This window comes from Diabrotica virgifera, chromosome 1 (assembly GCF_917563875.1).
Source record: "Diabrotica virgifera virgifera chromosome 1, PGI_DIABVI_V3a".
Lineage (NCBI taxonomy): Eukaryota > Metazoa > Arthropoda > Insecta > Coleoptera > Chrysomelidae > Diabrotica > Diabrotica virgifera.
This window is the reverse complement of record NC_065443.1, coordinates 256,458,173-256,484,574: the sequence shown is the minus strand read 5'-3', so window position 1 is coordinate 256,484,574 and position 26,402 is coordinate 256,458,173. Positions and strand designations below refer to the sequence as shown.

General features: G+C 32.7%; 1 protein-coding gene across 3 annotated transcripts in view; it reads left to right on the top strand.

The window, feature by feature from the left end:
- The window catches only part of LOC114330901 (juvenile hormone esterase), a 143,831-nt gene that overhangs the window by 76,683 nt on the left and 40,746 nt on the right, over positions 1 to 26,402 (top strand). The window contains exons 1-2 of one of the 3 annotated variants that reach the window (XM_050649035.1): positions 8,376 to 8,397; positions 25,653 to 25,790. In XM_050649035.1, coding sequence (XP_050504992.1) covers positions 25,659 to 25,790 — 132 coding nt within the window. In that variant the 5' untranslated portion in view covers positions 8,376 to 8,397; positions 25,653 to 25,658. Of the gene's footprint in view, positions 1 to 8,375; positions 8,398 to 18,713; positions 18,837 to 25,652; positions 25,791 to 26,402 lie in introns of those variants that run through there. The other 2 variants (XM_050649028.1, XM_050649026.1) reach the window with 2 other exon arrangements.

Genomic DNA, 26,402 nt, shown 5'->3' with positions numbered 1-26,402 from the left:
AACAAAATCGTGTTAAAGAAAATTCCTTTCATCAGTAATAATATTATAAATTGCCCAAAAAAAATAAAAAGTATCGAAAACCTCCACTTTTCACCCTCCGTAACTCTGGAAACCCTGATTTTATAAAAATTATGAATAGGACCTTTTTTGTTTTATATTTTATGTAGAACATTTTTATATAGATACGCTAAAGCATAATTTTAGAAATATTGACGAAAAACGTAAAAAACTACTAATTTACCGACTTCTCCCCATCTCACCCCAAACCGGACGCTCAAAATGATGTAACTTTTTATTGAACAATATCAGGGGTGTAAAAATAACACAGAAAGGGAAATACAGTTTTTTATTGATATGATACATAATTTATACTTTTGTGATACATAATTTCTTTTATTTGACATTTACAAAACATGATTATAATTATTAAAACAGTTTGGCATGCACAAAGCAGGTTTAGTAGGGCACAAATTGCAAAAGTATCTAGTATCGCGTCGTATTCTATTTGAAAAACACATAAAACGCATCTTCGTTGTGGACGCTGACGACGAGCAGTAGGTAGAAATGTCGAAGGAGTATGAACGACAGGTCCATCTGGAACTACAATATGTTGTCTTCGACGTCGTCTACAGAGTGGCTCATTTGCGTCCAATCTTTCAATCTCTTCTGAACGCCCTTCCACGAAATACACGATCACAAAATTTAAATAGGTCAATAATGACATATTTCTGCCGCTTAATTCTTTGTAAACATAATGTGAATTTAATACTGCACGTTGAAGGAAATGTAATCCTAATTTCTTAAACCAGGCGTAAGATTTTCGGCAGCAATTATAAGAATGAAGTAATTGATCTATTTTATCGACGCCTCGCATGCAGTGAGTGTATTGTTGAATTGCTGCGGGTTTCATGAAAAATTCTCGTTGCCCACCTGCAACATATCTCTCTCTTTCCGTAAGTTCTGCAGTGAACTCTGTCGATAAAACATAAACATCCCTTGTGTCAAAATATTTTAAAATAAGTATATTATTTTTTCTTGAAAATGCTGATTGGTGTCTATTGAGTAGAGAATTTTTTAGAATATGTGGAACCCCTCTATCTGAACGTATTGTACCAGTAAGTAGCGTTTCTCTTTCTAATAAATATTCAGCAAGTCGAGTGCTACTGTACCAATTATCTGTATAGAAAGAATAACCCAAGTTCAGCAAATTTCTACCAAGATGAACTACAATTCTTTCTGAAAGGGATAATCTAGCATTAGCAATATCGTCAGGAAGAGCAAACTGCTGCTGGCCTTGGCCAGTATAAATTTCAAAGCTGTACATGTATCCATCTGAGGAACAAAGGCTAAAAACTTTTACTCCGAATCTGGACCGCTTTGATTTAATATATTGCCGAAAATGTAAACGGCCTTTGTACAACATCAATGATTCGTCGACTACAACATTCTTCTTTGGTTGGTAGTTATGTTGAAATAGTCTTTCTAAACGTTCTAGAAATGGTCTAATACGGCATAATCTATCATTTGCTTGTAGGTTATTTGGATCAGCAAATCGTAAAAATTTTAAAATTGATAAAAATCGGTTTCGACTGAGACCTTTCTCTCGAAACCACGGAGTATTTAGATTAGCGCGCGTACTCCAATACATTGATATCTGCGCTTTTTTATTCAAACCCATATTTAGGATATATCCAAAAAAAAATTTCATTTCTTCTACTGTTACATCGCGCCATTGTAGTCCATGAATTTTAAAATTGACTTCCGGATGATTTGCAAAATATAATTGTGCTTTAGAATTTGTGCATTGCACAATAAAATGAAACAAGTCAACTGGTAAAAAGGCATCTACACACCTTGTAAAAGATACATCTTCGTCAGGAAACACATCTGGATTTGGACCTGGAATCCCAAGGAATTCTGGCACATTATTAGGTCGAATATCTCCAAATGGATCACCTATCATATTCCACGCAGGTGGATTGTTACCAACAGATGAAGCATCACTATTGTCTGATAAAAACTCATCATCACTACTATCAAAATATTCACTTTCAGTGCCGGACGTAATATTGTCGAACAAAAAATCGGGGTCTGAATCACTGTCACTCATGAGGAGAAATATATTTCGAGATAATGTAAAATAATTTCAAAGAAGACTGCACTTCGAACTACCGTTTGAAACTAAATCGAAAACTAATATCTTTGCGATTTCATTTATTTATTTTAACCATAAGTAGCCTATCAGCAGAGACACATAAACCTTCCTCCGGATTATTAATTTAATCCTCAAGAAACTGTGTACCTGCAAAATATACATTCTTATCTGGAACTAATTCAGTGTTTACCTGTTGGAAAGTTTATTTACTTTTTTTTCAAATTTTGGGTAAATATACCTGAAATCTAATGACACAGTATTTATCAATCATAAAATAGGTTTTCCCAAAATGTACTTACTAATTCTGGTTAACTATTACTAAATATAACGGTCTTTTCTACCTGTCTAATCTTTGGACAAAATTGTTTGTTTGAAAAGGGGTCGGCCCACGATATACTAAACTGTGACTGAACTAAATAATTGAACACAGATACTAATTTTCAATATTTATTTACAGTGGAACCCCGATAAATCGGCCTCCGATAACCCGGAAGTCCGGCTAACCTGGATCGATTTTCATCAGATAAAATAAAAATGTTTTCACTTTGACTGAGTTTTTTTACCAAGAAATAAACAATAATGTATACAACTGTACGTAATTTAGATGTACTGGACATAAGTATTTCATTTTTTTGGCAATTATAATTAAGTTTATGTGTAAGAGTACCGTATTTTATTAATTTTTACCATATTCTCCGGCTAACCCGGATTTTCATTAACCCGGATCGGCCGCGGTCCCGATTAATCCGACTTATCGAGGTTCCACAGTATTTATTTTGAAACGTTTTTTTCAGTGTAAGCAAAAAATCCAAATAAAAACAGTTGAAACGTAATAAAATAAATTTGACGTACGTCGTACGTCCTGAAGTATAGTAAGTGGACGTACGTCGTACGTCCACTGGTGCTGAAAGGGTTTAAGGCCCACTTCATGTTCTTAATAAGGCCCACTTTTTAAATGTGACAATTATGCCTGGTTGCACCAACAGATCTTCAGCTCCAGTTTAGCCCAGTTCAGCTTATGTCGCATTGACGTTCCACGTCTTAAGCTTAAGGTCTATTGGTGCAACTATACATTAATCAAATTAAACAAAGGTGACATGTAGGACATTTATTTTGTAAAAAATAATAGGTACTTAAAATAATTATTGCAAACACTCTGGACATATGAAAACTAAGACTTTATCATCTGCTGAAAGTCCTACACACTCTTCATGAATATATCGTTTGCAGCTGTCACAAAGTCTCATATCCTTAACGACATCCTCATTGCAGACGAAACAATACCAACTATCTTTTCGTTCTTCTTTGTTTTTTGAGGTTTCAAGTGAGCAGTGTTTATTTTTCTCTTCTCCTTTTTTTAGTTGTTTTTTGACTATTTTTCCGTTTGCCAAGTTTTTTCCTTTTCTTGATTGGTTTTTAGGGTCATTTAAACCAGCTTCATCAAACAATGATTTTGTAACTTCCTGTGCTCGATAGTTCAGGGATTTCTTTCTAGCAACTTTGCGTTTTCCAGTTTCCAATTCTGGTGTTATTAACACTGCGTTGAAACTTACTGAAATTTCGTTTTCTTCTTCTGAGCTGTCTGAAAATTCATTGTCAGAACCGTAAGAACTCTCAGAGCTATCTTGCGTATTTTTTTCCTTTAGAGTTTTTATTTTCTTTTTTCTGTCTGGAGTGGAGCTGCCAATAGGATTATTCGTTGCGGAAGTCGAAGCTGATGGAATAGCAGAATCTTCTGAGAATAATTTATTTTCTCTTATTTCTGATGGGCAAAAAGCTATGTCAGGAATGACACTCGGATCATACGGGTCTATTCCCGTAGCACGAAAACCTGAAATAACATTTGATGCTGCAGTTGCTTTTGGCCATACTTTTGAGAAAATTGTGCCAAACGAAAATTTATTGATCGTTCGATCTGGTTTATTTGTCCAGTAGGTGATAACTTCGTCGTCCCAGTAAAATTCGAAGGCTTTAAATACCGCCTTGTCCATAGGTTGCAGTTCATGTGTGCAATTACTTGGCAGGCAAAAAAGCGTAATTTCATGCGACTCGGCTTCATCAACAATACCTGCATCCAAATGGGACGATGCTCCATCAAAAACAAGCAGTACTCTTCCTATTGGCTTGTACTTAGCAGAATGTTGTACCCACATAATGAAAACTGGCGTAGTCATACTTCCTTTCTCGGTCATTTCAATAACTGTTCCAGCAGGAAGATTGTCATACCATTCATTCTTCTTTCTTTTTCCTTTGAACAAGATCATAGGTGGAACTATTTGTCCTATAGAATTTCCACAACCGACGATTGACACATTCTCAGCGTGCTCTTGCGAAATCAAATGAACTCGTTTGACACCTTTACGAGCATATACCTGTTGTGATTTATGAAGGTTTAGGCGGCAACCTTTCTCATCAATATTAAAAATGCGTTGAGGGCTTTGCAGGATATCAAACTTCAACATAACTTCGCGTAGCTTTTCAAAATAGTCATTGACTATGAATCTGTTTAATTTGGCGGCTCTAGCTGGATTCATGAATTGAGATTTTCTTTTAACTATTTCGGGATGTCGATTTAAACAAAGTTTGAGCCATTTTCGACCAGCTAAGTTTTTATCGATAAAAGGTGCAGATATGCCATTTCTTTGGCAATATTCATGGACAGAACGTCTTATCACTGTTGATGTCAGAGGCATTCCAACGTCAGCTAGCCTAAAAATCCTTCCACACAACTCAGATTCTTGTTGGGGGGTTAAACATGAAGGGCGCCCAAGTTTCTTTTCCGCTTGTCCACTAAGCAAATGATTCCTAAGTGTTCGACGGGCAATATTAAATTCTATGGCGGCTGTTCTTACTGACATCCCATTTTTAACTGCTTGCAAGGCCAAAGCCATTTGTTTTTCAGTCCATAAAGCTCTAGGCATCTTAAGCTTTTTAGTATTCTTTCTGAAACAAAGTTAAAAACTTATAAAACGTGTTATTGTAGTGGTCTTAACAAGACTCACCCGTAGTCTTAATAAGGCCCACCCGGGCCTTATTAGGAATACTGTAGGTGATCAAACTTTTTTAGACATTACCATTATTTACGTTTTAATAAACATAAGGTAATTCAGGTACTATGAAAGTACAACTAATAAGTACACAAATGTCATGCAGAATAAAAAAAATCGCACTCATAATCGTATTGAATTACAAAAGCATACTAACCTCAATATTAGATTGAATATTTACCCATTGACCACTGTAAACGAATGATCATATAAAAGCGACAGTTCGCGTCGCTGCTCAACTTAGTGTAACAATTTGCACCTAGATGCCTCTACTGCGTCTGTACATTGCAGCATACTGCCATTATTTGTCCATCCTGAGGATTAAGGGCGAGTGGGCTTTATTAGGAACCGGGCTTTATTTGGCGAACCTACCTTATTCCAATTTAAGAAAAAAACGCATTTTACAAAAGTAAGGAAAGTAAAACAAACTACAAATACTGCAGAAATAAAAATTTTAATCTTTGTTAAAATCAGACAAGCTGCTGTGACATTTGGAATTATAAATATTTCCAGCAGCTTTACATTTGCATACCCCTGTTGCCCCCCACTTGCAAAAATTAAAAAACAAATAGCGCTGATTTATGAGCTATTTATGAGCTTTAATATTCCGCAAAATAAAAATTTTGAGCTCGTTACACTGACCAGGAATTTAATATTTTAGTGGGGGGGGGGGGGCAGCATTCTTAAAAATAGGGATATTGAATCGATTTTTGCGGCAGAATTACGAGCTATTCATGAGCTCTTAAAATGATGACCTCATCCCCTTCACCCCCAAACAACCCTTTAATTGATTTTACTTAACAAAAACATGCTGAAAAAATTTAAATATATCGTATCGCTGACATAATTCCTATACCTTGTATATTCTCAGAATAAACTCCTAAATCATGCGCATTTCGATTATTGAGCTACAACCCCTTCACAAGAAAACCGGCTTAAGAGAGAGATGAACAACGTTCAATAATCCTGATATAAATACACACACTTTAGGCCAAACTAGTTAATCCTAAAGTGTATGTTTTTATATCAGGATAAATTAGTTTAGCCTAGTCTAAACCAACTTAATCTAGTCGAAAGTAATTGATTGCGGATTGGTTGCTGATTTAGATGTAAGTCTAGAAGACATTTTTAAGAGTTGTTAGACTTTTAGGTATTTAGGGTAAATGATAAACCGAGATGAAACTTGTATAAAAGATATAGAAATGAAAATAGTACGGGGAAAACAAGCCACGAAAGAACTCCATGGAGTGATATGGAAGACTTTAACTAAGGAAAACAAAAAAGGATTTTTCAGGCCATATTGCTGAATATTACCCTACAAGAGCGGAAGAATGGCCAGTGACAACAATAATACGAAATCGAATACGAACAGTTGAATTTTAGTTTATGAGAAGGTGTCTACAAATTACCAGGTAAGATAGAATAAGAACAGAGGAAATATAAAACAGAATGGAAGTAGAATGATAAAAAAAATAAAATAAATGGCCTACCCATATGTGAAATTAGATACGCCGATGACACAATACTAATAGCAGAAACTATTACAGATCTACAAAGAATTTTAGATAAGGTTGTTGCAACGAGCGAAGAATTTGGTCTTTCACTAAACATAAAGAAAACGAAATTCATGGTCATATCAAAGAAAAATATTAGAAACATTAATCTACACGTAAATAATAAAACGATAGAACTAGTTCAGAATTATTACTATTTAGGGACAAACATTAGTGAAACAAACGATTATACCAAAGAAATTAGAATTAGAATAGAAAAGGCTAGAAGTGCATTCACTAATATGAAACAAATAGTATGTAGTAGAGACCTCAGACTAAATCTTAGAAAGCGAGTACTAAAATGTTATGTATTTTCTGTTCTTTTGTATGGTGTGGAGACATGGACTCTCAATAAAAATGCCTCAATAGATTGGAAGCATTTGAGACGTGGACGTATCAAAGAATGCTGAGAATCTCCTGGACAGACAGAATAACCAATGAGGAAGCACTAAGGAGAATACAGAACAGATGGGAGATACTGGATTCCATCAAAATACGAAAACTTCAATACTTGGGTCATATAACACGTGGTGACAGATATGAACTCCTAAAATTAATTATGCAGGGAAAGATTCAAGGAAGGCGCAGCATAGTTAGGAGAAAAATGTCCTGTTCTGAAATCTCAGAAAATGATTTGGATGCAGCTCAACTGAACTCTTTCGGGCTGTAGTGACAAAAGTGAGAATAGCAATGATGATTGCCAACCTTCGTCGCGGAGATAGCACGTAGAGAAGAAGCTCAATTACAAAAAAGTTGTGGTAGTAAAAGTAGGGCACTGAAATGGTACGGACATGTACAAAGAATGCCGGAGCAGAGGTAACCGAAAAGATTACGAGACTGGGACCCGCTGGGAGGAAGACGGAGAGGAAGACTTGCTGTGAGTTGGAAAACTCACATAGGAAATGCTATGATAGATAGAGACCTCAGAATCAGAAATGGCAACTGGGAGAATAGAGTGCTATGTAAGACGAAAACGGCAAATTCATAATGGGAAAAAGCCAGGAAGAAGAATGTAATTCAGCGAACTGGTACGGCTTAATATAAATAATAAATTGAATAAAATACTTTGTTCTTGGAAAAATAATCATTTTTATTAAAATTAACAAACAAACAATAATATTGAGTTATATTCCCGGTCGGACGGACAGACAGCCTAGGTCAAATTTCTCACTTTTAGTACCATCCTTGGATTATAAGCTTTCAGTTGATACCTCATTTGTCATTCTACCTGGTATAATGACGGAGGAGTTGATTTCACGGACAGACAGACAGACGTGGATAATTCAACGTTTTCACATTTTTTTAAAATTGGCGAAAACAATATTAATTCGTACTTCATTTTATTCGTAAATGTATCTTTTCTTTTAATTTTTTGAAAACCTCATCCTTTTATTTATTATTTTTTATATTATTTAATTATACAAGAATATATTGATTTATAGCATATATCAATATCTTCATTCGATGTATCATATCGTCACCCTAATTAGCAAAACTCGTAACTCCATTTTTACTCAATTTGTGAATATTATGCTCCATATGTTTGTAAATTAATTTATCTGTCTTTTGACCAAATTTTTGAAAATTTTAAAAATGATTCTCCACAATCAGGTAAACTATTTTATTTTAAAATATTCAATTAGTTTTGACAGAATCGCAAAATTTATTCAATATTCAAATTTTTGCGCCTCCTGAACAATTTGTCGTTTTGGAGTTACGAGTTTTGCTAATGAGAGTGACGATATGATACAATATATCGATGTATAATTTTTTTTGCCATCCCTGTTGGGACGTGATTTGGGAATTCCCCGCATGTAAAAGTCCTTACATGTTCGCTAAATTACTTTCGACTAGGTTAAATTGGCTTAGACTAGGCCGTACTAGTTTATCCTGAAGTGTGAGTCTTTATTATATCAGGATAAACTAGTTTGGCCTACGAGCGTAGGACAAACTAGTTTAAACTGAAATCGGGTTTGGCCGGTAACATATACCTACATTGTAAATCCCAAATCATGAGAATTAGCCCAGTAAATGAACAGGAAATTGGGCGATACCGTGTAATTTTCAGGGGCAACTACGAATTGCATGAAAATTTGGATTTAGGTTCTACTTACCCTTCACTTCAAAGTTGAAATTGTGCCGTTGGTTGCTTTTACCTTGGGGGGTGACAGTCACCCCTTCTCGGGGATGAAAAAACATACGTTCAAGATAAGACCGGAAATGTATAAATTGACTGATTTTAAGCAACTTTTGTGCTATAGAGTTTTTTACGTAAGTCAGTACTTTTCGAGTTATTTGCCATTGAAAATGTTGATTTTTCGACAAAAATACTACGTTTTCAGACGGTTTTTCGCAAATAACTCAAAAAGTAAATATTTTATCGAAAAAAATATCCTCAGCAAAAGTGTATCTTATAAAAAACCCAAAAAAAATGGTGTATCAGTAAAGTCTATCAATCAAATAGAAACAAAGTTGTAGCTCATGAAAAATACGGTCTTATTCGTCTAATTCCAAATCGAATCATTTAAGGTGAAATCACCGAAAAATTAAGCATTTTTCGGGAAAAACCCATTTAAACTTTTTTAAAGTGTTTATAAAAAGCGTTGTTTAATTTGTTAACAAAAGTTTTACCATTAAAAATAAGCGAGTTACGCTCAAAATAAAGTTGGCCCTCTTTTTTTTGTAAAAAATCATGAAAATCTCGCCGTGTTTAGCTCCCCAAATGAAATTAATCGCTACCGCTTTACAAACAATTTACTTACCTATCTATTTTTTATATGATCTATCAGTCTCACTGGTTTAAAGGGTTTATTTTTGAAAGGGTTATAATTGAGAAAGCTTGAATGGGTCACTAATTACGAGTGTATGCAAATTTTGAACAGCCATATCTTAACCAATTTTTGTCTTACGGAGAAACAAAATGAAACTAGCATATTTATAATAGCAAAACCTACATTTTTTTACTATTTAAGATTTTTCTTATCACTAATACTTTTTATGTTATTTTGAAAAAATGAAATTTTTCAAAAAGTTTTAGAAATTTTTATTACCTCATCCTTTACATTTTTACATTTTTTAAATTTTTACATTTTCTTCCATTACCTCATCCTTTTCATACCAAATTTCATCCTTTTTTTGTGGCCACTTCCAATCATTCCCATAGTTTTCCATTGTGCTGATTAAAACCTTGCCATTTTTTTCGTCAGTAATTATTCCTGGGAAAAACTTACTTTCGTACTGTACAATTACGTATGTAGATACTTTTTCCGCAGTACATATGTCAAGAGGGTTCTCTTCAACTACATTCTGTATATTTTTGGCCTCCTCACAGACAGGTTCCTCCCCTGATTCTTGTGTGAGATTGGTCTTTTCTAACCCGTTTCCAATTACTTGTTTTACTTCTTCAGGGGCCTTTACATTACTCACGGAAACTGTTTTGTTTATTAGTTCGTTTTTTTTAGTCTCTTTAGATTTTATCTTAATTCCATTTTTCCTAGAAGTTTTTTTTAGATTCTCTTCTTTACAGGCTCTTTTCGCCTCTTTGTCTTGCTTCTTTTTTTCTTTTTTTTCCATTTCAAGTTCTTTTTCTTTTTCTTTAGCCACCGCAAGTTCCAACCATGTATTACATGTTAGCACAGAAGGTAAGATTTCACGCTTTCTGGTTTTCTTGGAAATGTTTTCGTCACTGGGATAAATTAGAATGTTACTTAATAGGTCTACAGGCCTTCTTTTCGGAGTATAGACAATGTTAGTACCAACAGATAAAGTCATTAAGTCAACATTTGAAGGTATAGGCGAGTCCGTCAATTTATTAATAACACTGCTATTTTCCAATAGATCCATCGATTCATTGTCCATAACCACATCAGAATTTTTTGCTAACTCTTTATCTATTAACATTTCTGTAGCATTGTCTATGAAACTGCTTTCTTTAAAGGAAGGATTATTATACTCTGGAAAGTCAAATTCTACAATATTAGAGACTGTTGGAGTTGATGTTAGTACATTATTATCTTCCACTTCAATTACAATGGAATTGTCTACCATATAATGGTTAGGAATTTCCTCAGCCGACAATTTGCTGACACTCTCAATAGGGTCATGTAATAAATCTTCTTCGTTTTTAAACTGTACCCATCTATTGTACAATGATTCATCAAAAGCATTGTATTTGGACTGTTTGAATTGTTTTAAAACGTCGGGATGAATTTTAGACTCCAAATATTTTAAATGTGTCAGACAAGTTTTCGTTTTGCTAGAGACTACTATGGGTTCTTTCTTTAATGTGATTTTAGAATAATCTACGTTATTAGCAGAAAACGGAAAAAGTCCACATGTTTTAAACCCATTTTGTAGAGATTTAGTAAAATCAGTTTCATCCATAATTTTTTGAAGGAGTTGTGGAATGTCATGTTTTTTGACATCTCTGCCGTTGTGAAATCTGTACATTTTTACTTCAGTTTTCCACTTACTTTTTAACGGAAAAAAGAAACTGACATCCAACGGCTGAAGGATGTGTGTCGTATTTGGATGTAAACACACAACTATAATTTTATTCTCAATGCACAATCGACTTAAAGGCAAACTTAAATGCGAGGAATGTCCGTCCAAAAAAACTATAATCGGCAACGCAATATTACTTTCGTGAATAAAAGGAATAAACACATTTGAAAAGTATTCGTAAAAACACTTTGATGTCATCCATCCTTTGGGTGATTTTCCAACTCCCCAGTCTCTTGGAATATTTTTGCAGATCTTCTCAGGAAGCCGATCATATTTAAAAAGTGTAAGGGGTGGTGCCATTTTCCCTAAAGCATTTGCTGTTATTAAAGTGGTTATATTTTCTTTGTCCGAGCAGGATGAAGTATTGTAAACTGGAAGACCTTTCTCCGCTAAAATTAAACCGCCTTTTGGACATAAATAGAAAGACGTCTCATCCATATTACAGATTCTTGCCGGATCATCCAAAACATGCTTATCATCTCCAAGTAAATCCAAAGTTTCTTTGAACCAGTTTCGGATTTTTTCTTCAGTAATTAATGATCTGGCTCTATTTATGTATTCAGACTGCCTTAATGAGAGTTCTGGAAATCTACGCATAAATAGATGAAACCACTTCCTCCCAGGAGTATTTGATTTAAAAGGGGTTTTTAGTTGACTGTCTTCTACCAATTTTTTTATTGAAAAATAAAGGCCTTCTCGACAAATAGGAAAACCCATTTTAGCTGTAGTTTTGATCCAGTGTACCAGCCGATCTTCTATGATCTTCCCTAAAACTGGACTTCTTCCGACTTTGCCTGATGTTTCTGGAGCTCTTCCACTTAACTTATTGCGTATTGTGGAACGGGGTACTTCATACAAATTACATGCTGTACTTACTTTCATTCCACCTCGAATAGCTTCCAATGCATTCTTTACTTGCTGAGGTTCGTATTGAAAAAATGTTCGTTTTGGTCGTTGTCGTACATTATTATTTTTTTTCTTGATTTCAATTTTCTTTTTACTCCGTGCCATTATCTGTAATAATAACAAACATTTATAAATAAATTATTAGTTATATTTTTATGTACATGATGTTTTACCGGTAACGGTATGGTTTCTTATTTGTTTTAAATAAATGTCAATGTATAGTAAATGCATACTCCAGGGTTCTCCATAAAAAAATTATATTTTTGTTTTACAACCCCATTTTGGGATACCTTGATTATTACAAAATATTTTTAAATCATTTTGTTAACGAACGGTCCGTTGCGAGTAAAACACCCTGTAGAGTATAACTGGCTACTATGGGAACACGCGTGTTTTTAAAGTAGTCAGTAAATTATGTCATATGACCAAAATTGGATTTAACTGTTCCATTAGTAGCCACTATTAAACAGTTGCTGTGGCCACAAATAGGTCAGAAGTGTTCTAATAGTAGCCAGCAAATGGCCATTAATGGTGTGAATACAAAAATAAGTGTTCCATTTGTGGCCACCCAATTTAATAATGTATCGAGATAAAATAAGGAGTTTAAAAACAGATGAAATCGTATAGAAATCATACCCAAAACTTAAAATCATACGTTGATCACAAAATTTTAATATTTGGCTTAAATACAGCTTAAATAAACTTACCTGTTTTCTTACGTATATCGTTAACAGAAGGTCTAATACACAGTGTCACCTACTTCAAGAATAAGTAGAAACTAACCTGTAAATCAGAATAAGTCGCAAATTGTAGAGCCATCGTGTTAGAACGAACATAGTCGAAATTCTTCCGATTTCCGTAAAGGCGGTAAACTCGGACCTTATTATATTAGATTATTGGTTTAGGTGGCCACTAACGGTGAAGTGGCCAAAAATTGTGCTGCTACCCTACCACCGCAAGTAATGAAATGTACCACCAGTGGTACTAAAAATTAAAACAATTGTAATTTTCCGTCATCTCAATTAAGTATCCATACATTGATTCGTGTTTCATTATAATTTATGAAAATATTTCAATTCAAAAATATTGATAGATAATAAATCTTGACACGACTTTAAATTATTATGTTTAACGTCAAATCGAGAGGTGTGATTGGTTTCTCGTAAATTGTATGACAAAATTGCATTAAGTTGTGTAGAATAAATAAAACACACTGGAAAAATTAAAAATTTAATTTGAAATTAATACAAAATGAATAACTTTTACAGTGAACAAGTGTGGAATTTAAATATATGTATTACAATTCGAAATATACATTGTAAACGATATTTTTTTGTATTTAGATTTAGTGCAATTCCGTTATCTGTGATGGCAACAACGACGTGATTCACGAACAATAATTGTCAGTCTGAACACAGGTTTACATTGGGAAAAAAAAGTGTACCAGTTTTATATGACGCGAAGTGTACATGTACCACAGATTGAGAATCGCTGTCCTAAAACATATTTGTTTAATTATTAATGAGGAAGGTTTCTTATGGGGAGACGGGCATTAACAACTAAAAAACAATGTTTCAGAATGAAATAAGTCCAAAAGATTTATGAAGAACTGATATAATAAGGTTTAAACTTGAATTTAGGTACTTCATAATTTCAAAAATGATATTTTATACTTACGTTTTTGAGCCTGGAAAATCATCATATTTCGTTCTTTTTTCAGTTTTAAATTGTTTATAACTAGAAAACGATCAACTTCAGAGAAAAATTACAAAAGACTTTTTTTGTTTAGAATGACCTAAAAAATCTGAAATAATATCTGCCCAGATCAACTTTTTTTAATTTATAAAAAAAAATGTAATTTTTTAAATATTAATTAATTATAGTTAGAACAAGATTAGATCGGGCAACCCTTGTATTTTGTAACTGTTAACATGCTAAATTACATATCCAATAATTTTTATCCATTAAACAGATCGGTGAAATCGACCTTATAACGTATCTTAGACTAAGATAAGCATTATTTGCAGTAAATGTGCTAATACAGAGATGTTTAGATGTAAACCAGGACATCTATGTCTGCTTCCTAGATTATAACAAGGCATTCGATACGGTGAAACATAATCCGTTAATAAATTACTGAGAACCAAGAATAGTGACACACGGGATATAAGAATAATAAATAATCTGTATTATGAACAAGAAGCTGTCATAAGAATAAATAATTTAAACACCAATAAAATAAAAATCAAAAGTCAAAAAAGCATTAGACGATGAAGTAGCAGGCATACAAATAAATGGCCGACCCATATGTGAAATTAGATACGCCGATGACACAATACTAATAGCAGAAACTATTACAGATCTACAAAGAATTTTAGATAAAGTTGTTGCAACGAGTAAAGAATTTGGTCTGTTACTAAACATAAAGAAAACGAAATTCATGGTTATATCAAAGAAAAATATTAGAAACATACATCTACACGTAAATAATAAGACGAGAGAACTAGTTCAGAATTATAACTATTTAGGGACAAAAATTAGTGAAGCAAACGATTATACCAAAGAAATCCGAATTAGAATAGAAAAGGCTAGAAGTGCATTCACTAATATGAAACAGATATTATGTAGTAGAGACCTCAGCCTAAATCTTAGAAAGCGAGTATTAAAGTGTTATGTATTTTCTGTTCTTTTGTATGGTGTGGAGACATGAACTCTCAATAAACAATGCCTCAATAGATTGGAAGCATTTGAGATGTAGACGTATCTAAGAATGCTGAGAATCTCCTGGACAGACAGAATAACCAATGAGGAAGTACTAAGGCGAATACAGAACAGCAGGGAGATACTGGATTCCATCAAACTAAGAAAACTTCAATACAGTGGAACCCCGTTAACTCGGATTAATTGGGACCGCGGCCGATCCGGGTTATCGAAAATCCGGGTTAGCCGGAGAAAATGGTAAAAATTAATAAAATATGGTATGCTTACAGATAAATTCCGTTATAATTGTCACACATACACTGGTAAACCACGTTCGCATTCCACACAAAACCACACATACAAAGCGTCGTCAAAAGTCTCATTCTTAGCTTTATTAGCTTTGCACCGATTAAACGGTCTTTTGTTATCATTTAAAAAAAAAAAATTCTTCGATTTTAGTTCTATTTTTCTTCCAATCCGATACTGTAGATGTACCGACACCATAATATAATGCTGCAAGATTCACCTTTATCAATTCTACTTAATGCTTCTAGTTTCTTTTCCATTGTCACTACAACATTTTTACGTTTTGTTGCCCTTATAGACAAAAGACACGCAAACACAAAATCTGAATAAATTTACGAACGATTACAAAACGGAAGCGAACAATAATACGACTTTACTACACACAATACCGTCTCTGATGTTATGTTATTTAATAACAGTGATGACTAAGCCCATTGTTAAAAAAAGAATTTTAATAGTCTTTTCTAAACAATGCTAACACAGACAGTTTCAAAAAATAAAGGATAATACAGATGCCTGTTGTTTTCGACAATGAATGTGGTGTATTTACCATGAATCATTTTTACTATGGTATATGTAGTTCAATCCGGTTCCATTATCTCTCAAATATTATATTATATGAGTTGGTACAAAACCTCGTGAACCTTGAAAATGCGTATGTATAACCGAAATAAAATGAAGCCAAAAACATAGGACTATTTTATTTGCTGCGAATTGCGCGACAGGGTCCCATCTGCACCCTGATATTTTCAGTAATGTCGGATTCATCAATCGTTTCGTTCGTATATTGACGTCACCAAATGAATGCATTATGAATGAATGAATACATTTTTATTGTTGAAATGTTTGTCTGATAAAAATCGGTCCGGGTTAGCCGGAGTTCCGGGTTATCGGGGGCCGACTTATCGGGGTTCCACTGTACTTGGGTCATATAACACTTGGTGACAGATATGAACTCCTAAAATTAATTATCCAAGGAAAGATTCAGGTAGGAGGAAAATGTCCTGGGTGAGAAATCTCAGAGAATGGTTTGGATGCAGCTCAACTGAACCATTTCGGGCTGTAGTATCAAAAGTGAGAATAGCGATGATTCTTGCCAACCTTCGTCGCGGAGATGACACGTAAAGAAGAAGAAGGATATGAAAAAACTCGAATATTTTGGTCACCTGATGAGAGGACATAAATAAATACGCATTTCTTCAAAATATAATACAAGGAAAATAGAAGCAAAACGGAATACAGACCGTAGAAGAATGTCATGATTGCGAAATTTGAGAGAGTGGCTGCACCACTAATGAACTCTTTAGATCAGCTGTAAACAAGGTGTGTTGGGATACACAGCATCTCACTAAACATCTTCTTAAGACAAACTCTTTAATAATTAAATGCCCGTGGTAAAAACAAATATGTTTGTTTTTAATAAATACGATTAACCTAGATTACCACATCGATACATGCTAGTATTTGATACAAGGTCAAGTTGCAATAATAATCAATGTAGGTTTGTTAGCAGTCAGCAGTTTTGAATCACTCTCACTTTTGCTTACCAAAACATAAAACAAAACAATCGACCTTTAATTATACTTTCACGGGGAACAGATAAATCAATTAGTAGTTGAGATTCCAGCGAGTAACATCACATTAAGCAAATAATATACCACCAGCTACTTACCGTTAAATACTCCACGTATAAATAAATGTATTAACTGTGAGAGTTATTTACTACATCAACCCTTATGGTCGGGGGTAACCAACCCCTAATTATCTAAGGTGGCTCAGAAGCCAGGAGCCACCATATGGCGACCCTGCCAGGATAACAGGAGACAAACATATTTGTTTTTACCACGGGCATTTAATTATTAAAGAGTTTGTCTTAAGAAGATGTTTACTGAGATGCTGTGTATCCCAACACAAAGGTCAGGAGAACCTTGATGATTTATAATCTCCGACAGGAGGAGCACAAGAAGAAGAATAATGTTAAATTTTGAAATAATTTTTTTTTATATTTTCTGCCAGCAGTAAAATGTATTATGAGTTAAATTAAATACATACATTCTTTTTCTTGCGTTAATTAATTTAATTCAAAAAATATTTTTTGGGCCAGACTGTGTAAATAATGTTGTTATTGTTTATATTACTGAATACAGAAATGAAAAACCTTTCAAATGAGCTACCACACGACCCCTATTTCCATTTAAAATAATTATCGAATATTTTAAAAATAATAATATTCGGGATTTTTATCTGTGGTCTATTCTCGAAAAAATGTATTTATTCCATAACTTTGAACCTCTCTATATTAATTGTATATTACTTGTTAAGAGGGTAGGTCAAAATTTCGGGCCAATGCTTTTTACATGCATTAGTTTTTTGTCGAATCCTGAAAAAACTAATAAATAATTTTGAAATATTTAAACTCAGAATGAGAGATTACGTTATTACCGGGGTCCGAAAGTCCCTCGGAAAAGGGAAAATTTTCATTGGAATGATATATTTGAAATTAAAAATCACACTCAATATTCTCTTCTTTTTCACACCTGTAACTTATTAAAATTAACATTATAGAAGTTTTCAGGGACTTTCGGCCCTCGGTAATAACGTAAACTTTCATTATGCGTTTAAATTTTTCAAAAGTACTTATTAGTTTCCTCATGATTCGAAAAAAAATGAATGAATTTAAAAAGCATTGGCCGGGAATTTTGCGCCTACGCTCTTATACATACTTGACCTTAGGAGTGTTTGTTTTTAGAATAGAATAGAATAGAAATATGCTTTATTGTCATGAAAAATTTAACAATTTTATAGACAAAGCTTACAAGAATCATAAATAAAAACAATAACAAATACAATTTACTAAAATTATACAAATCGTCAATATAAATAAAACATAATAAAGTCAAATAAAAATCAGTAACAATCTATTGCAAAATTAAAAAAAAATTGCAAATTGCGTAATCTACCTTAAAAAATTTAATAAGAAATTTAATAAGTTATGCTGCTGCATATGACACTCAAATATAGATTAAGATTCTACTTATACATAACAATACTGTAATTTCTTAGTTATTGGTTAAGAAACTCTGCTATTGAATAATATGGTCTTTCAGATAAATAGGCTTTAGTCATTTTACGGAACTTGGGGAAAGATGTTGCAGATTTAAGTTGTAGAGGGAGATGGTTGTATAGTTTTTTGCAGAATATAATATAGATTTCTTTATTAACTCACTGGACGGGATCGGTAAATAGATGTCAAAAGTAGAATTTCTGGTGGAATAGTCATGTCTACGTCTTTCTGGAAAAACATGTAGATGTTTACGAATTAAGCAAACAGTTTCTAAAATATATAAAGAAGGTAATGTTGGAATTCTGTGATCTTTGAAGTAGCTTCTGCAATGTGTGTTTAAAATCATCATTTAGCTTATCTTTAATTATTCTCACATAATTACTTTTCATTCTAAGTACTCTTCATGACTGTATTATTTGTGTATTGCCAATGATAGCCAAGCTTATAAATTATTATAATTTTGTAAATAGAAAAAGTGAGTCATAAGATAAGATTGGGGTCCGGTACTGATCTCGAATAATCATTCACGCTATAATTTGATCTTTGATCGGTCACAATGTTGTAGTGTTTTTAGTTTATTGTGCCTCGAAGAGACAAAATCTGTGAGTATATATTTTATTAATAATAAACAAAGTAATTATTAATAATAAAGTAATCAGTAAATACTGTAGTAACTGCAGTATTTCAGATACACAGTAAATAAATTATTATACCAATCATTTATGAACACCAGTCTTTGTCATCGAAGGCAATTAGCAAAACCTGAAGCGGAGGAGATCCGTACACCCTGTAACCCTCACATTTTAAATTCATTAAAATAAAATTCAAAAAATTCGTGTGTGTGCTTTTTTTTAGGCGACTATGAAGCATCAGTCGGGTTGGTATATGCAATTTTTGTATAAAAAGTGGAGTTTGAAAATGTTGCTCTCAAGTAACATTATCCATTAGTAGTATAATGGAAACGTTGCTCCAAAGCAACACTAAGAGTTTGGGGTTAAAATTTTTGTATTGTGCAAACGAGGGATCACCACTAACAAAAGTAATTTTTTAGGGTTTACAAGATGTAAGAAAAACTACAGAAATGAGCAAACTTGAACTTTAATACTTACAAAGTTCTTGTAACTTTGTAAACTCTTGTAAACTCGCGTAGCCATTCTTGCAAAAGCGGCATCTTCCTTTTAGTCTATAGATAAATCAATGTCCTTTCGTTGTCTTTTCTACGTGATGTCATATATGGTCTACTATCCGTAGAAGTTAGAATTTTTTCGATCATCTTGTTCAGTGAAGGCCGCCTTCTTTATTATTTTACCTGTTTGGTAAAAAGATTCAGCTATGTCCATTTTAAACTTTTTTTAAAATATTCGTATAATATTCATAAGGTATTTTCATTTTCTTGGGTTGTGGCTCTTCCAAAGCTATTTCTTCCTGCTCAATATCAGATTCTTCTATTAACAACTGCATATATTTAGTTCTACCTATTTGCATTTCTTAATATTCAACTCCCCAATCTGCAACTAAACACTTATCAAAATGCTTACTTTCGATGTCCCCATCATCGGATATACTTTCTGTATCTAATACATCTGCCCTAACAAGAACTACGTAGCTCGTTATTTTTTAATAACACGTAAGAAGAGAAATATCCATATTTATGAAAAGAAAATTAATGTTTTTACCATTACCACTTAGCCTCAACGTTGATTCTAAGCAACATACTTTTTGGTTGAAGTTTTTGCTAAAACTTCTCAATATAGAAAGTAACTTTATCTTGTTGATCATAAATAAACCTTTCCTAAATGTAGTCTGAAAATATTACAGCAAAATACATGTTTTTAGATACCGATTTGTTTATATTTAACTATCAACGTCGGCACTACGACACTGCTGTTGAAATCTCACACTCGAAATTATGTTTCCTAAGTTAAACTATTTTAATACAGGTGGCGCACTTGCTCAAATCACAGACGAACGTTTGTCGCTTGCATACCACACCGTCCTACTGTGGTAAAATTCGACTTATATGGAAATTTAGCAGTTTAAGGTCAACGTTGCTTGAGAGCAACAAACGCGCTTACACGGTTAAGGATAAACAAATGGTGATTAAAAATTCTTTCGTCGGTCCAAAACATATTCTTTTTTCATCAAGAATGGCGGCATAGAGCCCAATTTAAAAATATGTCAATATGTGGAAATTACTCTATAATTAAATAAAATATTACAAAAACGAGCCTGTACCGCCATTAAGAAGAACAAGAAAATACCTTTTCTTTAAATAAACTTTTTGATCCCATGCCTAGATTTTGTGTCACATTGGAATAATTACTAAAAATCGATTGTCTATAACAAGAAAACGCACTTGACTGACTTGGCAACATTTACCGCGCCTATGAGTATAATAATTATTGTTTATTGTTATCACAATAATGTGCCTTGGTTTTGATAGTATAGTGTCACTGTCATTGTCACTGTCGTACTGCCGAAGCACTGTTGGCACAATGTTGAAAGTTCGCAGAACTTTCGAAAATGAAATATTGATGACGCGCTGGTGTAGCCACTTAATGAAAATAGATAATATCAAATACCACGAGAAATTTGTATGTCCAACGAGGAATTCTACATTAACATCTACATCGTTCTTCTAACGAACTATATCTGAGGCAATAACACCATCTTTTGAGATATAGCTAGTGAGAAAGTATGTTCAATGGAAACCCAAAAACATAAAATCGACAATGCCTTTAGAAACTCGAATGCAATCCAATTAATTAAAGAATTAAAATTTAAATGGGAAATCCCTAAAATCGGCTGTACACCATAGTAATTAAAGCTTACGATTGAAGTAAACACTTCCAATGTAAAACGGTACATATTTTTTATTATTATTTTTTTAAATTGGAATATCATCAGTGAGAGCATTTATGCATCAGTAGATGGACCTAGCCACACAATGGGTCAAAAGACATTTAAATTACATAATTAAATACATACAGAGTGAGTTTTATGTATGGAAACCCTCAATTATCTCGGAAACGGCTTGCACGATTTTGGAGTATAATTTTCAGGGTCAACTCCGAATTGCATGAAAATTTGCTTACCCTCCACTTCAAAGTTGAATTTGTGCCGTTGGTTGCTTTTACTTGGGGGGTTACTTTTACATTCACCCCCTGTAGGGGGTGAAAAACGCGCGTTGAAAGTAAGTCTGGAAATGGATAATTGACTAATTCTAAGCACCTTTCGTTCTATAGTTTTTTATATAAATCAAGACTCAAAAGACCTTCGTCTATCAGCGATAAGAATTTTTGCCATGTTTTATTCTAAAATATATCTTTTAATCGTTAATGAGGCAGGTTCCTTATACTTTGGGCTAATTAGCAAAATACAAGGAAAAGTTATTTGCAAGCAATTTTATTGCTGGAATCGAATCTTATGATTGTATGTATTAATAATATAGGTATGCAAAGTCCGCAAATAGTGTGCTACTTTTTTTAAAAACAAAATGGGGACCGAAAATCGTGTTTTTTCAGTTTTTGCTCTATAACTTTAAAGATTTTAACTTTACACACCAAAAACACCCAAATAAAAATTCACCAATTTTATATTACCAAGTTATTTAATTAATGATAAACAATTACTTATCTAATATTTTAGTTGAAAATTAAAGATTTTGTTGGAAAAATACGCATTTTCCGAGGAAAATTTTCGTCAAATTAAATCGGGAAAAACACGTATCTATATAGAATTTAATTACGTTGAATTTTTATTTGGGTGCTTTTGGTGTAAACTTAAAATGTTTGGAGTCATAGAGCAAAAAATGAAAAAACACGATTTTCGGGCGCCATTTTGTTTATAAAAAAAGCAGCACAATATCTGCGGACTTTGTATACCTATAATTAGTATATACAATCATAAGATTCGGTTCCAGCAACAAAATTGCTGGTAAATAACTTTTCCCAAAAATGGCCTTTTCTCCGATAATTTGCCCAGACTATTATGGGAAGACGGACATTAACACCTAAAAAACAACATTTTACATAAAACGAAATAAGTCCAAAACACTTAGGTATCAAGAACTGATATAATAAACTTTGAACTTAAATTTAGGTACTTCCTAGTTTCCGTATATATGGCCGTATATAATTGAAAATTTTAATTTTTCGACAAAATAAAACATTTTCAGGCAGTTTTTCGCAAATAACTCAAAAAAGTAAATATTTTATCGAAAAAAATATTCCTATCAAAAATGTAGCCTATAAAAAACGAAAAAATGGTGTACTAATTAAGTCTATAAACCCAGCAATAGCAAAGTTGTAGCTCATCAAATATACGTTTGCATTCGTCAAATTACAAATCGAATGTTTAAACGTGAAATAACCCAAAAATTTAGTAATTTTCGAAATAAACTAATGAAAATATTTAAAAGTGTAAAAACAGATTTATTACTATTTTTATCAAATTTCTAGCAGCCAAACTAAACTAGTTACGCTCAAAATAAAAATGGCCCATTTTGTTGGTTAAAAAAATCGTGAAAATATCCCCCAGTTTAGCACCCTAAATAAAATTAATCATTACCGCTTTACCTTTTACTTTATGTATATATGTATATTGTTTATACGATTTGTAACTTTGACTGGTTAGAAGGGCTTATTTTTGAAGAAATTTGGTTTTATAGTAAAAAATTCTTTTTTCAAAATAATTTAAAAAGTACTAGTGATACGAAAAATATAAAAAAATAAAAATATAGGTCTTGCTTCTATAAATATGATCGTTTCATTTTCTTTTTCTGTAAGACAAAAATTGGTTAAGGTATGGCTGTTCAAAATTAGCATACACTCGTGATTAGTGACTCGTTCAAGCACTTTAAACTATAACCCTTTCAAAAATAAGTACTTTAAACCAGTAAAACTTACATATCATATAAAAAATACATAGGTAAATAAAGTTTTTGTTAACTGATAACGAATAATTATATTTGGTGGGTTAAACAGGGAGATATTTTCAAAATTTTTGTTTAACAAAAAAGGGGGCCAACTTTATTTTGAGCGATACTCGCTTAGTTTTATTGTTATAAACTTTTATGAAAAATAAAAGTTTTTTAGTTTTTGAGTTTGACGAATAAAAACTTATTTTTCATGAGCTACAACTCTGCCTGTGCTGTGTCTATGGACTTTAGGAATACACAACTTTTTCGTTGGTTTATATGCTACATTTTTTATGGGAATTTTTTTTTTTTCGATAAAATACTTAGTTTTTGAGTTATTGACGAAAAACCGCTTGAAAACGTGTTTTATTTTGTTGAAAAATAATACCTCGAAAAGTATTGACTTAAATAAAAAAATATATAGAATAAAAGTTGTTTAGAATTAGTCAATTTATCAATTTCCGGACTTATTTTAAACGCACCCGTTTTTTCACCCCCGAGAACGGGTGGCACTCACCCCCTAAGTAAAAGCAACCAACAGCACAAGTTCAACTTTGAAGTGAGGGTAAGTAGAACCTAAAGTCAAATTTTTATGCAATTCAGAGTCGACCCTTAAAATTACACGGTTTTGCCGCATTTCTCGTTCATTTACTGGACCAATCGGACACCCCTTGTTTTTTGTAATTTTTATCATGCTAAATTACATATCAAATAATTTTTATCTAAAACAGATCGGTGCACGTCGACCTTATTATCATATCTTAGACTATAAACAAAATTTATCATTTTTAAGTAAATTATCTCACGTATACGTAAACATGCCGCTAATATAGACCATTTACACAGGGTTTTTGCTGTAAATTTTAACGAACCGCTTGAATTGACATTAAATTTGGCATATAGATATCTAACATGTCAAAAAAAATATGATATTGTGCTAATGTGTACATTTGTCCTGAGGGCTATTTTAACGTTTTCTCGGGGGTGAAAAAACATGCGTTTAAAAGAAGTCCGGAATTCGATAAACTAATTGTAGACCTAGTAGAAGCAGCGTTGTACCTAATGAAAAATTCCAAATCGAATATTTCAACGTGAAATCGCCAAAAAATGAAGCGCATTTCTGGGAAAACTCATCACAGACTTTTTAAACTGTTTAAAAAGTTTATTTGTGTTTTCAAAAAAAGTTTTTAGCATCAAAAGTAAATAAGTTACGCTCAAAATAAAGTTTTTCTTTTGGTAAAAAATAATCGTAAAGATTAGCATCCCAAATGAAATAATTAATCGTTACCGCTTCACAAATTATTTTACTTATGTATTTTTTATATGGTCTGTAAGTTTCATCGGTTCAAAGTGCTCATTACAATAAATTGGTTTTAAAGTATTTTTTTTAATTTTGAAAAAAATTCCCTATTCTTCAAAATACCTTAAAAATTTTTAGTAATACTAAAAATCTCAAGGAGTAAAAAAACGTACGCTTTGCTTTTCTGAATATTTTGTTTCTTTTTTTTTTCTGTAAGACAAAAATTTGTTAAGATATGGCTGTTCAAAATTTGCATTCACTCGTGATAAATGACTCGTTCAAGCCCTTTTAACTACAGCCTCTTCAAGAATAAGCACTTTGAATCGGTGAAACTCATAGATATTATTATAAACTATACTTAGTAAAGTAGCTTGTAAAGCGCTAACCATTGATTTCATCTGGGATGCTAATTAGGGGGTGATTTTCAAGATTTTTTCAACAAAAAAAGAGGCCATCTTTATTTTGAGCCTAACTTGCTTATTTTTGATGGTGTACCTAACCTTAAAAGAAAGTAAAAAATGTTTTAAACACGTTTAAAAAGTTGTTGAGTTTTCCCCGAAAATTGCTTCATCTGATTTTAGATTTGACGAATAATAAGCTATTTTTAATTAGCTGCAGCTCTGCTTCTACTAGGCCTACACCATTTTTTTCACTTTTTTATAAGCTATATCTTCGCTAAGAATATTTTTTTTCAATAAAAACCATCTAAAAATGTGTTTTTTTTTGTTTAATAGTGAACATATTCGCTCGCAAATAACTCAAAACCTATTGACTTAATGAAAAAACTCTGTAGAAAAGTTGCTTAGAATTAGGCATTGTATCTATTTCCGAGCACATTTTGAACGTATGTTTTTTCACCACCGAGAAGGGGTGAACCTCACCACGAGGGCAAAAGCACACATCGGTACAATATACTTTTTTATTTGACATGTTAAGTAAGTGTATGCAAAATTTCATGTCAATCCAAGTAGTTACTTAAAATTCAGAGATTTTGCAATATTTTACCGTGAGTAAATGGACTAATAACCGCAGAGGTTGATGCGACTGTGTTTGTAAAATAAAAACAAAACAAAATAATCAAATAACAGCCATATCAATTTTAAATACAGTAATAGAAACGTTTTTGTCAATTTATTTAACCTTGACTGCGGTTACATAACAAAATATAATAGTAATTGTATTGAAGTATCTAATTCTTACAGAACCATGGCTCATGTGGTGCAACTAGCGGAAGGAAAAATTTCTGGAGGCACTAGGACAGATCTCAATGGGGATAAGTTTCATTCGTTTTTATGTATCCCATACGGAAAAGCTCCAGTAGGCGACCTACGGTTTAAGGTAAGTTAAATACTCATAGTTTCAAAAGTTATGCATCACCGAAAATTATGCTCATTTTCATAGTTAATTTTTTCGTGAACGGTATAACCGATTTCGTCATTTTTTTTTAATATTGTAGATTTTATTTTGGTAGGTATTTACACAGTTGGGCAAAGGTTTACTAAAACTTCTTTTGTGAATTTATACCGGGTCAAAGATAAGAAAAGATAAGAGATCCCCTGTAGGGAAGACAAGGTATAAGTATGGATATACATCGAAATAATATTGTAGTCTTACATTTTGCGAACATTTTATTTTTTAAATGTCCCTAATATCGTTAGAATTAGAAACAAATAAAATAGACGGTTTTATTCTTTAACCTGCCGTGTTTTAACCGAAACAAAACTAAATTAACATTAAAAAAACAGTTAACAAAACTTTAAACAGAAAGGCATATAACGTTAACAATTCTGGTAGACACCTTAAGAGTTATTTATCGACCAATTGGGCGATATGCACAGCGCAATAAGAGAGACGAGAGTGTTTAATGGAAACTCTGTCATAGTTTCGGGTGGAGTTTCCTTAAAAGTAAGTACGGGTTTGGTGTCTATGTAGACACTCTTTAGATAGTGA